The 14813-nt window shown below is 55.9% G+C and overlaps 1 protein-coding gene across 1 annotated transcript in view; it reads right to left on the bottom strand.

Moving 5' to 3' along the window:
* SORCS2 (sortilin related VPS10 domain containing receptor 2) overlaps positions 1 to 13763 on the bottom strand; it is a gene marked incomplete in the record, with an annotated part of 482914 nt that extends 469151 nt beyond the window's left edge. Inside the window, 1 exon segment of the mRNA XM_018049774.1 lies at positions 13296 to 13763. Coding sequence (XP_017905263.1) covers positions 13296 to 13763 — 468 coding nt within the window.

Here is a 14813-nt window from a genome sequence, read left to right as displayed (position 1 = left end):
ACCATAGCCTTGACAAGAAGGACCTTTGTTGGCAAAGTGATGTTTCCGCTTGTGAGCTTGGCCTGGAGGAAATGTTTAGCCCAGATAGACAAATGAACAAGTGACCCCACGAAGACACTTGTTGAAAGACACCCATCAGGGTCGACCTTCCAAGTCCCACACGCCGCCCCTCCAGGAAAGCTCCTCCATGTTTAAAGCCTGTCCCCTGAAGTCACTTATTTCTGTTGAAAAGCTGAGCCAACCATCTGCCAGGTGCTGGGTTCTGTTTTACGTGAATGTACGACACTCGGACCCAGAGAAGCCCCAGCTGAACTGGGGACTGCTGCTGTCTCCTTGCTGAGTGCCCTGGCTCTCAGCTGACCCACCCCAGCCAGAGGCGCCATGACCTGGCTGCCTGGCCACTGCTGCCAATCGAAGGTTCTGGATCGTCTCCTTCTGCCTCGTCCCATCTCTCCATCTGCTCCCCCAAAGAGCTCATCTCCACCGGGAAGGCTCAGGACCCTTGCTGCACACAGGCTGAGATCAACTTAGGCCTTGCAGAGCTTCAGAGGTCTCGTGAGGGGCAGGCAGTTGGACAGGGAGGCCAGCTCCGTCACTTACCGGCCGTGCGGTCATACCCAGACACTCAACAGGGGAGAAGGCGGGCCAGGCCTCCCAGCTGGCCACGCTTCAGAACCAGCAAGCTCCTCCAGGCCTCCTCATGGTGTCATTTGCTGAGCATCTGCTAAGCACCAGGCCCTGGGGGACAGCAGAGAGCAGACAGACCGAAGCCCTGCCCTCCTGGAGTCCACACCCTGAGGGGCTGGTGAGGCCCAAGGGAAGGGCTGGGGCCTGGGGGACACAGGACGCTAGGGCCAGGAGCTGGGGTTGGGGGGTTGGGGAATAATTTCCACGGGGTCCGTCTGTCCTCTCTTTCCCACCAGCCACGCCCTAAGTAAGTGTTAGTTGCTCAGGCGTGCCTGACTCTTTGCGACCCCGTGGACTGCAGCCCACCAGGCTCCTCTCTCCATTAGACTTTCCAGGCAAGGATATTGGAGGGGGTTGCCATTTCCTTCTCCAGGGGATCTTCCCAACCCAGGGACTGAACCTGGGTCTCCTGCACTGCAGGCAGATTCTTTACTGACTGAGCTACAAGGGAAGCCCATACCTGGCGTTAACTTCACTTCTACTCTCCTGTGATTCCCCCACTGCCAGTTCCAGGATCACAGGATCCAGGGACCCATGAACTGGGATGGAGAAATAATGACCTCTTAATATTATTTTAAAGACACTTACTCCTTGGAAGGAAAATTATGACCAACCTAGACAGCATATTGAAAAGCAGAGACATTACTTTGCCAACAAAGGTCCATCTAGTCAAGGCTATGGTTTTTCCAGTAGGCATGTATGGATGTGAGAGTTGGACTGTGAAGAAAGCTGAGCACTGAAGAATTGATGCTTTTGAACTGTGGTGTTGGAGAAGACTCTTGAGAGTCCCTTGGACTGCAAGGAGATTCAACCAGCCCATTCTAAAGGAGATCAGCCCTGGGATTTCTTTGGAAGGAATGATGCTAAAGCTGAAACTCCAGTACTTTGGCCACTTCATGCAAAGAGTTCACTCATTGGAAAAGAATGATGCTGGGGGGGTTGGGGACAGGAGGAAAAGGGGATGACAGAGGATGAGATGGCTGGATGGTATCACCGACTCAATGGACATGAGTTTGAGTGAACTCCGGGAGATGGTGATGGACAGGGAGGCCTGGCATGCTGCGATTCACGGGGTCGCAAAGAGTCGGACACGACTCAGCAACTGAACTGAACTGAACTGAATATTATTTTCAATATTTATTTATTTTATTGGCTGCAGCAGGTCTTAGGTGTGGCATGTGGGATCTAGTCCCCCGACCAGGAATTAAACCCAGGCCCCCTGCCCTGGTCGTGAGGAGTCTTAGCCACTGGGCCTGCCAGGGAAGTCCCAGAAATGACCTCTTTATGTTCATCAACTCCAGCTGCAGCTGGGCACTTCTCTCAGCATGAAGCAAGCAACGAGTCACAAGGGTGTCATTGGCACCTGGGACTTTGTCACCAACCACAGGTGCTTCCCAGGGCGTGTAGACAGGTGCTGCTGACTGCGAGAAATCATTAACGCTCACCACAACGTCAAAGTTGTAGGAGTTATCACACTTGCTGCTAACTCTCATCGATGCGTGACTAAAGGAAGTTAGTTTTCATATGTTGGTGACTTTATGACCACAGAACGTATTTCCTTTCAGTCCTCTGTATTTGAATGTTGCGCTGGTTATAAAACGCACATTCTGAGAAAGTTCTGTGGGGGAGTCTACGACACACCGAGAGCTGAGGATGCCCCAGGATGCCCCAGGCAGCAGGGGTGGTCCTCGGAGCTGGGAAGCCCCTCCGTGTGTGTCCCTGGCCAGCCCCTCAGCTCCCTCCAACCACAGATGAAGAGCGGCTGCAGGGATGGAGAAAAACCCTAAAGCTCCTCTACGGTCAAGCGAGAGAACATCAAGTTGGATGGGGTTAAGTCGTACCGATGGGAATAAATTGAGAAAAACGTAAGATTTTGTTATTGAGTGCTTTATTTTTATAGAGTGAAAATTGAATTATTTAGCTAGTCAGTGAGGTAGTCCATAGGGAAAGGGCCTAAGGGGGAAAGGGAGGAAGTGAAGCGCTTGTGAACTTGAAATGCAAAAGGTTAACCGTAAGGAGGCGGCAGCTCCCAGCCACGCCCCTCTGGGCCACCCACCTCCCACCCCCGCCCCTGGCCTGTCAGCCTACTCCTGACTCTCCCAGGAGACAGATCTGGATCTCCTGGGCTCCAGGTAACAGCCCTCTCCCCTAGGGTGTCAAAGGGCAGGATGGGGGTTGTGGGAGGAAAGCAGAAACAGGATCACTGCCGCCTCCCCGCCGTGTGATCCCAGGTCCGGGGTGGCCCTGAGCACGGTGACGGCACAGGCCGTGGGTTTCTTTAGGGATTGCAGCTTTGACAAGCGGGCAAAGCTCAAAGCAGACACAGGAGTGACATCTGCTACGTCAGACCACAGGCTCAAGCCAAAAACTAACACAAAATTACCATAGGACCCAGCAATCCTACTTCTAGGTACATACCCAGAAGAAGTGAAAATGGGAGTTTCAATAGCCATTTACACCCCCGTGTCCATAGCAGCATTGTTCCCAATAGCCCAGAGGTGGGAGCAGCCAAGTGTCCATGGATAGATGAACAGGTGAGCAAGTGTGGTCCATCCACACAGTGGACTATGATTCAGCCTTGAAAAAGAAGGGCACTCTAATGCGTCCTACAGCACGGGTGACCCTTCAGGACACACTACACCAAGTGAAACAGGCCAGATACAGAAAGGATACACAGTGCCTGCCTCCGCTTATACAAGGCCCTTAGAATAAACAGACTCACAGACAGAAGCAGAATGCTGGTTTCCAGAGACAGCGGGAGGTGGGAACGGACGGGGGTTGCTGTTTCTTGGGGACGGAGTTTCAGTTTGGGAAGATGACAAAGTTCTGGAGACGACGGTGGGGATGGGCGCACAGCCATGTGAATGGACTTCATGCCGCTGAATGTCCACTTAAAAACGGTTCGGAGAGTAAATTCTAAGTTATCTGTAATTTACCACCACTGCCAACAAAGGTCCGTCTAGTCAAAACTATGGTTTTTCCAGTAGTCATGTATGGATGTGAGAATTGTACCATAAAGAAAGCTGAGCACTGAAGAACTGATGCTTTTGAACTATGCTGTTGAAGAAGACTCTTGAGAGCCCCTTGGACCGCAAGGAGATCCAACCAGTCCATCCTAAAGGAAATCAGTCCTGAATATTCATTGGAAGGACTGATGCTAAAGTTGAAGCTCCAATACTTTGGACACCTGATGCAAAGAGCTGACTCAATGGATGCTGGGAAAGATTGAGGGCAGGAGAAGAAGGGGACGACAGAGGATGAGATGGTTGGATGGCATCACCAACTCAGTGGACATGAGTTTGAGTAAACTCCGGGAGTTGGTGATGGACAGGGAGGCCTGGCATGCTGCAGTCCATGGAGTCGCAAAGAGTCGGACACAACTGAGCAACTGAACTGAACTGAACCACCGCTGAGAAACAATAGAGAAGAAAAAAGCATAAATATATTTTTTGCCCTAAAAAGGAGAGCTCAGGCTCAAGAGTGAAGAGTGAAATCACCTCTGGGGCCTGTATTAGCTCTGTGACTCTGGGCAAGTCCCCTGGAGGCTGCGAACCGTGCTTTCCTTGTCTGTAAAATGAGCGCAATAGTTGTATCCACTTCTTAGAACTGTTTGCAGAAGTAAATGAGATGATGCTTGTGATGTGCTTGGCACAGCCACGGGCACATAAAAGGGGGCCGTGATTATTAACTTCATGATTACTAATCAGCAGCAATATGTAAATGACGAGAAATTGTTATTCTAAGATAGAATTACCTCCGAAGCAGAAGTATGGAGGCCATCCTAAATGCCGCCTCTCCAGCTAAGGCCCGGGAGATGGTATCTCTGATGCCTCAGAAATACACGCGGCATAGACACTCATAAAGAACCCTTTCTGAATTAAAAGTCATTCGAATAGAAGCAGCCACACTCAGCCTGGCTCTTTTCTTCCTTTAATTTGAACTTAATTTATCTCCGAGCATCAGGACATGGCATCGTGCAAGAGATGTGCCCTGTTGGAGTCAAGACGAGCTCGGCATTGAAGGGAATGATCGGCTTTTGCAAGAAAATCATGAAGGAAGGAGGGCTGTTATTTTAAGATCTTCGAGCTGGTGTGAAAAGAAATTAATTAAATGATCATAATTTTCTGGACGAATGCAGTAACTGACTGCTGCAGAGATGCAAAATTAAGAAGCACTTTTTCCACCTCAAAAGAACAGCAGAGTTTTCATTCTCTCTCTCTCTTTTTTAATTCCCCCACTTCTCCAGTGAGAGCTCCCATTCCAGGATTCCCATTAAATGTTTAAAACAATAAACAGAGCTTAATTGGGATACAGAAGATCCAACGCTGTGTATCCTGGAATCCAGGAGCTGCAGCAGGAAGGGTTTCCCTGCTACCCTCTGAGGGCTGTCCATCCGTCATCACCAGCTCCTGGGGGGCTGGGAACGGGTTAAACACGTCTGTGTTTTACAACCCACGGAGCGCGGGTCAGGGGTGGTCGCACCCTGGGAGCCCGGGTGAGGCGCGTGGGGCATTCACCTTGCCCGCCATTCACTGGGCACTCCCGGAAGAGCCACAGGTGCGTTTTCATGGCACTTCTGTGCCCTGCATCCACGCTCACACCGAGAACGAGGCTTTCTGAGGATTCCCACGGCAAGAGCAGGCTGGGGATAGACCCCCTACATGGGCTTCACCTTCCAGACCCGGGGATGGAGACCTCACCGTGACCGCGATAGCCAGGGCTCCCCCTGATTCCTGAGCTTCCAAGTCTGGGCACGGGCTGGCCAGGAACAGGGCTGCAGAAGCAGCTGGCTTCAAGGCTCACCAGCATTGCCCCTCGCTCCATAAAGCACCCGTGCCAACTCGGGAATTAGTAGGGCAAGGGTGAAACGGGCCACTGGGAAGCATCTGTAAATAACTCACTCTCCGGATGCTAAGAAAAGAAAAATGAGGAAGCCCCCCCACCACACAGAAGGCAGTTTACAAGCTCCCACTCCGGGTCCTCCTGAACTGGGGGATCGCCGTGGGGGTGCCTGGCGTGTCGCCGGCACGTGATCTCATGGCTCCAGCCCCACACTCCCCGGTGTCATCCTCGGGGGGCTGAGCCTGCCTCTGACCAATTATGCTAAAACCGAATGTTAAAACAACTGTAACTCTAAAGGAGGCCTACCAAGCGCTGGACTGCCTTCTAATCTGAAGGGGCGTGCAGAAGAATGAAGCTAATTTATGATCTCCTTAAAACACTCTCAGGAACCCTCATGCAACTACAAATTAAATAGCCACTTCATTAAAGTAAAAGTAGATTTGTGCAATGTGTCCAGGAACCTTATTAACAGAGCTGTTTTTGTGCCTTTGAGCCAAGCTTCCTGATTGACAGGCCTGTTCTTTCTCTGCCTGGTGCACCGGGCTTTTCCAGGACTCCGTACCTCACCATCAGCCTGCACCCTCTCACCCTCCCAACCTCCTCCTCAGCCCCGGTGACGGTGACTCTACCCACCTTCAGAGCTGCTCGAGCATCACCTCCTCCAGGAAGTCCTCGGTGACCTCCTGAGCATAGATCCTTAGGGCATGAGAATTCTGTAATAAATCCCTGTCCAGTCCCAGTGTCCCACCAGGACAGGAGTCGTGACTGATTTTGCTCACCACTGCACCCCAGCACCTAACAGAGCCTCTTCTTTCTAACTTTTTATTTTATATTGGAATCTAGCCAATTCACATGCCGTGACAGTTGCAAGGGCACAGAAGAATGACTCAGCTTCGTATATGCATGTATCCACTCTCCCCAAACTGCCCCTCCTGTTCAGGGGCCACATCACATCGAGCAGAGCTCCCTGCGCTGCATAGTAGGTCCCTGTTAGTTATCCACCTTTAATATAGCCGTGCAGCCACATCGATCCCCAGCTCCCTAGCTATCTCCTCCCTCCACCCTCCCCACCCCCTCCACCCCCCACCCCCAGCAACCATAAGTTCATTCTCTGAGTCCTAACAGACCCTCTTAGAAAGCAGCTGCTTTGAAGGCTAACGTGAGGTCTCTTCTCACCTGGGACTCTCAAACTTCGAGTAAGTTCTCCAGGCACAGAAGAATGCCAAAGACCCCAGGTGGTCCTGCGTCCAAGACAGGCACCCCCCGACTACCACACTGCCAGCTTGCATGCCAAGATTCTCCTAGACCGGGCCACCCATGAGTCCACTGACCACCACCTGCCTCACAGCACCGGCTGCCCTCATTCTCATCATTTTTGGCCCCGCCACCAGGCCCAGGCTGGCACAGCTGGCTTCCTGACAGCAAATGTGACAGCCACTCAGTGCTGGTCACCACGTCCCTCGACCTCTGTCTGCTTTTGTCTGTGTCGAGGTGGCCACTGGCTGCCCTTGGTGAAGGCTGTGAGACAGCAAAGCCGCCCTGCATCTGGGAAGATGCCCACCGGCCAAGCAGAGACCAGCCACAGCTCAGCCACCGTGAACGAAACCTCTCTCTCCAATCCAGTCCCCACCCCACAATGCTGCAGGCCGGCACTCTGGTGGCCTGGAATTCCGAAATATCTCACAGAGGGTTCTGTAGAGTTAAATGGAAGGCCCTGGAGCCACAAAGCCCACCCACAAGAGTGGACCACAGCTGTCACCACGAAGCCCCCATCATCAGACGCCAGGCTACAAATCAGCTTTGTCACCGGATTCATTCAAGAACCTGAAGGGCTTTCCATGAAGGCCCTTATGGTCCTCTGGACATTGAAGGCTGGCCATGAGCCAGGAGGCCAGTGCCGCTCTAGGAAAGACAGAGGCCTGCAGGGGGGACGGGGAAGCTGGAGCTGAGGTGGGCAGCCACGCCCTGTCCATCCTCACCGGAGCCTGCTCTCAGACCCACTCTCCCCTCCCTCTGCCCCCTCCAGGGCCTGGGCCAGGTCTCAGCACCGCGGCAGCCTCATCCCTGAGCCTCTGTACAGGGTCTCCCCAAGCCCACCCTACACAATGCCTCCTGGGTGGTGGCTGAGACTCAGTCCAGCCCCCGCAGTCACTCCCCGAGTCCCTGCTTCAGGCAGCGCCCTGTCGGAGCACTTTACACAGACGACCCAGTACTGCAGACAGACCTTCAAGCCGTCACTTCCCCCAGATCTAAGACACCGAGGCCTCGAGAGCTCAGTCCATCCACCCCAAACCTCAGAGCCAGAAAGGGGCAGGGCCGCTGCAAACCCAGGCAAGCGGATGCTCAAGCACCCATAACCCACACTGCCACGCTGGGCCCTTGGGCCTCATGTTTGGGACCCATTAGGAGGTGACTTCAAGCAGTTTTTTGTTTTCAGACTTCTTTCCTCTGGTTTCTCTTCATGCACAATGTGCTGTCTCCTTAGATGGCACATAGCGTGCCTTCACATCCCCTCCCCACAGATCTTGCTCAAGTAGCCTCTCCCCCAGAATGCCCCTCTCCGTCTCCCATGTGCCCCCTCCCACTCAACCTGTAAGTTCACCCTGATAGCGACTCTTCCAGGCAGTCTTCCCTGATTTCCCCACTGGGGAAGATGGTGCTCAGCCCCCATATCTTAACTGTGCATGTCCATCCCTTCTTTCCCCACAGGACTACTCTGAGCTCCCCTGCATGAAGCTCAAGGGACACAAAAGTAAATGAGGCCCCTTCCCAACTGTTATGAGTTAAAGTGTACCCCTCCCTCACAAATCATATGTTTAGCTCCTAACCACCAGGACCTCAGGATGTGACCATATTTGGAGATAAGGTCTTTAAAGAGGGGATTAAGGTAAAATGGGGCTTCCTTCGTGGCTCAGATGGTAAAGAATCTACCTGCAGTGCAGGAGACTCAGGTTCAATTCCTAGTTCGAGAAGATCCTCTGAAGAAGGGAATGGCAACCCACTCCAGTATTCTTGCCTGGAGAATCCCATGGACAGAGGAGCCTGATGGGCTACAGTCTGTGGGGTCACAAAGAGTCAGACACAACTGAGTGACTAACACGACTTAAAATGAAGCCACTGGAGTGGGCCCTGACTCCATATGACTGGTGTACTTGTAGGGAGAGATTAGGACGCAGACCCAAAGATGGCCAGTCCTAAAGAAAATCAACACTGGAAGGACTGAAGCTGAAGCTCCAATACTTTGGCCACCTGATGTGAATAGCCGACTCATTGGAAAAGACCCTGATGCTGAGAAAGATTGAGGGCAGGAGGAGAAGGGGACGACAGAGGATGAGATGGTTGGATGGCATCACCAACTCAATGGACATGAGTTTGAGCAAGCTCCGGGAGTTGGTGATGGACAGGGAAGGCTGGCATGCTGCAGTCCGTGGGGTCGCAAAGAGTCAGACATGACTGAGCGACTGAACAACACAAAGAGGGCCATCGAGAAGCCAGAGGGTGAGGCCTTGGGAGGTATCAACCCTGCTGCCCCCTTGATCTCCGTTGAAAGTGAAAGTCGCTCAGGCGTGTCCAACTCTTTCCAACCCGCATGGACTATGCGGTCCAAGGATTTCTCCGGGCCAGTATACTGAAGTGGGCAGCCGTTCCCTTCTCCAGGGGATTTTCCCAACCCAGGGATTGAACCCAGGTCTCCCACATTGCAGGCAGATTCTTTACCAGCTGAGCCACAAGGGAAGCCCTTGGATGACCAGCCTCCAAAACCCGGAGAGAAGCCCTGCTGTCTGAGCCATCCGGCCTGCGGCTCTTTGCTGTGGCGGTCCTAGGAGGCTAACACAACTGCCCTGAAGGAACTTGACCTCTGACAGGTGTGTCGGGTGTGACCCATTTCACACCTTCAGAAGCTCCATGCTCCCATTTGGAGCTCTGTGTCTCTGGGTATAAAACATGCACAAATGTCAGGTTCCCAAAGATCCCCCAGTAGAGAGCAGGGATAGTCAGGGCAGAATTATCTCTGCTCCCCTAGACATCTCCAACCCAACCCTGCAAACACGATACAGAGCAGAAGCAGAAAAGGGAGGGGGCAGGGCAGGCCAATCCGTGGCCCAGCAGTAACAAAGCCAAGCAAACTGGGCCTGGCTTCAGGAAGCTCACATTCCAGTCCATTAACGTATCAAAGCTACAGTTTCACTGCCCTAAAGAAAGGCATGCAGAAGAGCTGCACTTAAATATATAACGTGGGATTTCCCAGAAGCAGGAAAATTGGGACAGGGCACAGCACCATCCCATTAGGGTAGCATCAAACCCTGAGCCTGGAGGCAGAGACCTGCATCCTGTCATGCTTGTGTGTGTGTGTGTGTGTGTGTGAGCTGCTCAGTCGTGTCCGACTCTTTGCAACCCCATGGATTTTAGTTCTCCAGGCTCTCGCCTCTGCCCATGGAATTCTCCAGGCAAGAATACTGGAGTAGGTTGCCATTCACCTTTCCCAGGGGATCTTCCCCAACCAGGGATGTAACCGCGGTCTCCTGCATTGCAGGTGGATTCTTGACTGTCTGAGCCACCTGGGAAGCCTTCATTCTTGTCATATTTGCCTCCAAATCACCCCTCTACCTCTGAGGGTAGCTAGCGAGACTCACAACCTGGAGCCTCTGTGCACCACCCCGTCTGGAAGCATCAAAGGTAACACCGGTTGGTTGCAATGAAACATTCATTTCACACCTAACAATTCATTTCTATGGCTAAACGGCAGACAGAAAGGCAGTGTCTGAACTTCCAAGCAAGTCCCCTTGTGCATCTCCATGGGAGCGGGAAGAAACCAAGCCTTTGGAAGGAAAAAGCACATATGTTCTCAGCGCTACAGCCACGGGGCCTGTCCTGGAGCCAGCTCACATCCTGTGATTCGCCATTCCTTTCTGCAGATGCTCTAAAAATGCCGTTTTAAGCAGCTACCCCTCCCAGCAAATGCTTTTTCTATTGGAAACCCTTTTTACCTTGGAAAAACACCTGACACGGTGAAGCAAACACTTTCTCTGCTCACGGGAAGCACCTGGACAGAGCCTAGCTCCTTGGGGCCGGATACCTGCGCAAACGAAGTGAAATGAAATTTTGAAAAGACTCTACTCAGCAAATCAGCCTCGAGTCAGTTTCTTTCCTGTTGCCGCTTTCAAAGATGGGGCTTTCAAGCAGAGGAGCGGAGGTGATCCAAGTGCAGAATCCTGGCTAAAATCCTTGGCCCTGTGGCTGCCCGAGGGGCTTGGAGCGCATTTCTGAGAGCGGAGAAAATAACGTAACGCATGCGCGGGGTGCTAAGAAACCGGAGACTAGGAAGAAAAAAAAAATGGCTTTCCTCGGCGCTTGGTTACAGCTTTCACTCCTCTTGAGTTTTCCCCAGGCAAGTGAAACTCAGGCATCACCTGCTGCCAAAGCCAAAGAATGATGTGCTTTTCCAGAGAGGACTCCAGTCTCCCATTCCAGAGAATGGGTGAGCTGGGGGTGGGGGAGTAGGCGGTGTTGACAAGCGAAGTGGGAGGTGCTTGAGCCAAACGCCTGGTCAGCATCTCCAGGCTGCTCTGCTCGCCTTCTCACCCACAGACGTTAACAGCCAAGAGTACATGGGCTTCCGCCTCCTGAGTGACTTACTAACTGCCAGGCCACGGCGGGCTCCGCACAGTCACCCCTGCCCGCCCCCTTTCCTAGCTCCAGGGGAGCAAGGCATCTCTCAAAGCTCCCCTCCAAATCTGGACTTCCTGCCCCCTACTAAAGAGAAACCAGCACCCCCTTCCCACTTCCCACACCCAACCTCCCCCTTGCAGGCATTCACCTGCCAGCAGCCAGGCAAGTCATAAGGGACCCACTCAACTCAGCCACTGTCCCCAAGGAGCAAAGCCAGGTGGGCTCCTCTGCCAGGCCCTGCCCCCTCGTCTTTCCAAGGAAACTCTGCACTCAATGGGGGTGGACAGGCTGGCCCTCAGTGAGTCCTGAAGGTGCTGGTCCCGTCTGGGAGACTGGTTTCCCCCGCTCTGTGTCTCTCCCTAACTTCTTTCACCCCCGCTGGCCACCCCCCATGAAGCTAAAATGAATTAGCTGCTGGATGAACCTGGCGGGGCGGGGAGGGAGGCTTGGTTTGAATGTTCTGGCTCCACAGAGTTGACTTAACAGTCAATATTTATTTGTTTCCTTGAGTTACTGGTGTCCAGGTTTTACCCTGCAGTCCCAAAGGTACAGCTTAGGGTACACAAGACAAGGTTTAGGAATGAAACGGGCATGAGGGAAGGGCAGGGCCTGGCTGCACATCTGGGGTCCGACCCCTCTCTCCAGACGGGTGCGGGTTTGGACCTCCAGGCACTTTCCTGGTGGCTCAGATGGTAAAGAAACCATCTGCAATGTAGGAAACCCAGGCTCGATCCTTAGGCCGGGAAGATCCCTGGAGGAGGAAATGGCAACCCACTCAAGCATTCGTGCCTGGAGAATTCCATGGACAGAGGAGCCTGGTGGGCTACAGTCCATGTGGTCGCAAAGGGTCACACACGACTGATCAGAGCCCGGCACTGAGCTCTGGACCAAGCAGCCCATCCCACGCTGCCCCTGCACCAACAGGCTCCCAACCCGCCGGCCAGGGTGCTCACTTCCCCCCCCATCACCCCCCTCCAGGGCGCCCAGCACCCGGAGCTAGGCAGGAGCTGAGTATCAGTACCACCCAGCCCAGGCTACACTGCTGCCCTGCCTGGGGGAGCGCCTGGACCCCCACCTCTCCACTCCCGATGGACTGATGCACAACAGGGCCTGGCCCTATGCTGCCTCTCCAGAAGTTTGGGGAGCAGTGGTCAGGGAGAAGGGTTGGGGGCAGCCCCTGGGCAACGAGCAGACATGGATGCAAGGGAGTGAGGAGGGGTTTCCTTCTCCTCACCCCATAACCAGCCCCTCCCACACAGCTGCTGGCTGTGCTTCCCCCGGCCCAGCCCCACCCAGGGGAAGAAGGTGAGGGTTAGCCCCGTACTCCTGACACACCACCCAGAGGAAGAGCGGGTAGGACCCACAGGGCTGGTGGAAGGAGGCGCCAGAGGACCCTAACAGAAGTATCTTTGCTGGGTAAGGGTGTCCAACTTCCAGCTGGAGCCAGGCCAAAGTAGCGGCGAAGGTGGGGGAGGGCGGGGAGTGCAGGAAGCTGGCCCGAAGCGCGGCGCGGAGCCCAACTCCCCGGGTTAGAAGATCCCCGCACATCCAGGTGCGTCCGGCGGCGGGTCCTCTGGACCGGGAGAGGGGCTGCCCCAGAACCGGACGCCGGGCTGACCGCGGAGGTCCTGGAGCCCATGGAGGTGCCAAGAGCGGGTACCGGGTAGACCAAGGTGGAGAGGGTCCTGGAACCAGAAAAATCCCAAAGCAGCTCTGGGCGGACCCGGCGGAGCATGAAGGCGATCGAGGCGCAGCACCGAGTTGGGAGTGATCTTAAAAGGCCTGGGGGCGCCCCAAGGTGGCCGGGGTCCCGAAACCTCCAGAGACACCCCCAACCTGCGGTCCGGAGGCCAGTGGGGGCGCCCCCGAAACGGCTCAGGGTCCTGGAAATCAGTGGAAATGTCCCCCGAGGTGAGGCAGGGTGCTCACGTATCTGGAGACCTCTTCCCAAGTGGCCCAGGGCCAGCAGGGGCGCCGCCGGGGTAACTCCCGTCCCCATGTCTCCGAGAATAGCGGGGCGGCTGCGGGGCCGTCCAGAAGTGGAGGCTCCGAGGCGTCCGGGTCAGGGCCCGCGGGGGCGCGCGGAGGTCACTTACACTGCTGTTCTCGCCCGTCCAGTGCACCATCGCCTGATTGTGCGTCGCGTCCCCCTTGAGCACGAACGATGTGCTGATGAGCGAGACTTGCGCCCGCGAAGCCGCTCCGGCCATCGGCGCTGCCCGCGCCCAGCGCCCCTGGCCCGCGGCGGGGGCGCCGTCCTCGCCGGGACCCGGAGCCTGACCGGGACCCGGGGTACCGGGCTCCTCGTCGCGCGCCTGCCGATCCTCGCCACCGCCGGGCAGCGCGCGCTCCGCAGGCGGGTTCGGCGGCGCCCGGGTCAGCCGGGCGCGGGGACCCAGGCGCCCGGGCTCCGGGGAGCGCCCCGCCGCCCCGCAGGCGGCCAGCAACAGCAGCAGCAGCAGGAGCGGCCGCGAGCGCGGCGGCGGCGGCGGCGCCCCTGGGCTCGGGGCTCGGGCGGTGGGGCCGGGGCCCTTCGGGGCGCGCGGGGATCCCCGGAGCGCCATGGTCGCCGAGGGGCGGCGGCGGGGCCGGCGGCGGGGCGGCGCGGGCGAGAGAGACCGCGGCCGGGAGAGCGGAGGGCGCTGGGGAGCGCGAGCGAGAGCGCAGAGAAAGGAGCCGGCGAGGGGAGGGCGCCGGCGGGAGGAGGGGACTCGGCGCTCCGCCGCCGCCGCCGCGCAGCCGAGGGCGCACCGCCACCTGCCGGCCAGCCCCGCGCCCGCCCGGGCGAGCGCCAGACGCTCAGCAACCGCGGCGGCGGAGGTCCTGGGGCGCGCCCCCACCCTCCAGGGCCGCAGGCCACAGACCTCTGTCCTCAAGCCTTGCTCTTTTCCTCCTCCTCCCCGCCTCCGGCCCTTCGCCCTTCCTCTGGCCCTTTCTTCCTGTATTTACTAAGCACCTACTCTGGAAGAGCCAAGTGCCAGGCACTGGGGATAACCGCGTGAACACAGCCAGGTGCCTGGTTCAGCAGCTGAGTGGTCTGTCACCCCCAAGTGGACGCGATCATGGACGAAATCACCCCAGGGAGACAGGATGAAGCCAGATCATAAGTAGAAAGGTGGTCTCTTACAGGGGCCTCTGAAGGAGCAGCAGTGGGCGAAACCGAACCCAGCACCTTGAGGATGAGGAGGAGACCTTTAGAAGTTGGGGTGGCCTGGGGAGGGGGGATACTTTGAAAACCCTAAGGCAGCTTCCAGACGACCTATTCCTGCAGCCATGCCTGTGGCTTAGGTTTCAGGACTTGCAGACAGTGACTTTATGTCCCAACCCCGGGGGCCACCAAGGGGGCAGCCCTGAATGTAAGCACAGACACCTGGGCGAGAAGAGGGTGCAGGCAAGGTCCCATTCCAAGCCTGGCAGGCCACCGAGCAGAGTGGGGAGAGAGGCTCAGAGCATGGAAGCCCCCACCCAAGGTCACGAACCTGCTTTAGACAGAATTCAACGTAAGAGTCAGCTTTGCTTCCTCTGCCAGGCCAGGGTCCACCCTGCCCCCATCCCTCTCCGCAGTGGGCCCTCCGTTAGAAATCCTCAGGCTTAGTGTCCTCATCACACTCTCC

This window comes from Capra hircus, chromosome 6 (genome assembly GCF_001704415.2).
Source record: "Capra hircus breed San Clemente chromosome 6, ASM170441v1, whole genome shotgun sequence".
Classification (NCBI taxonomy): domain Eukaryota; kingdom Metazoa; phylum Chordata; class Mammalia; order Artiodactyla; family Bovidae; genus Capra; species Capra hircus.
The sequence above is the reverse complement of the archived record's forward strand: the minus strand, read 5'-3'. Positions and strand labels throughout refer to the sequence as shown.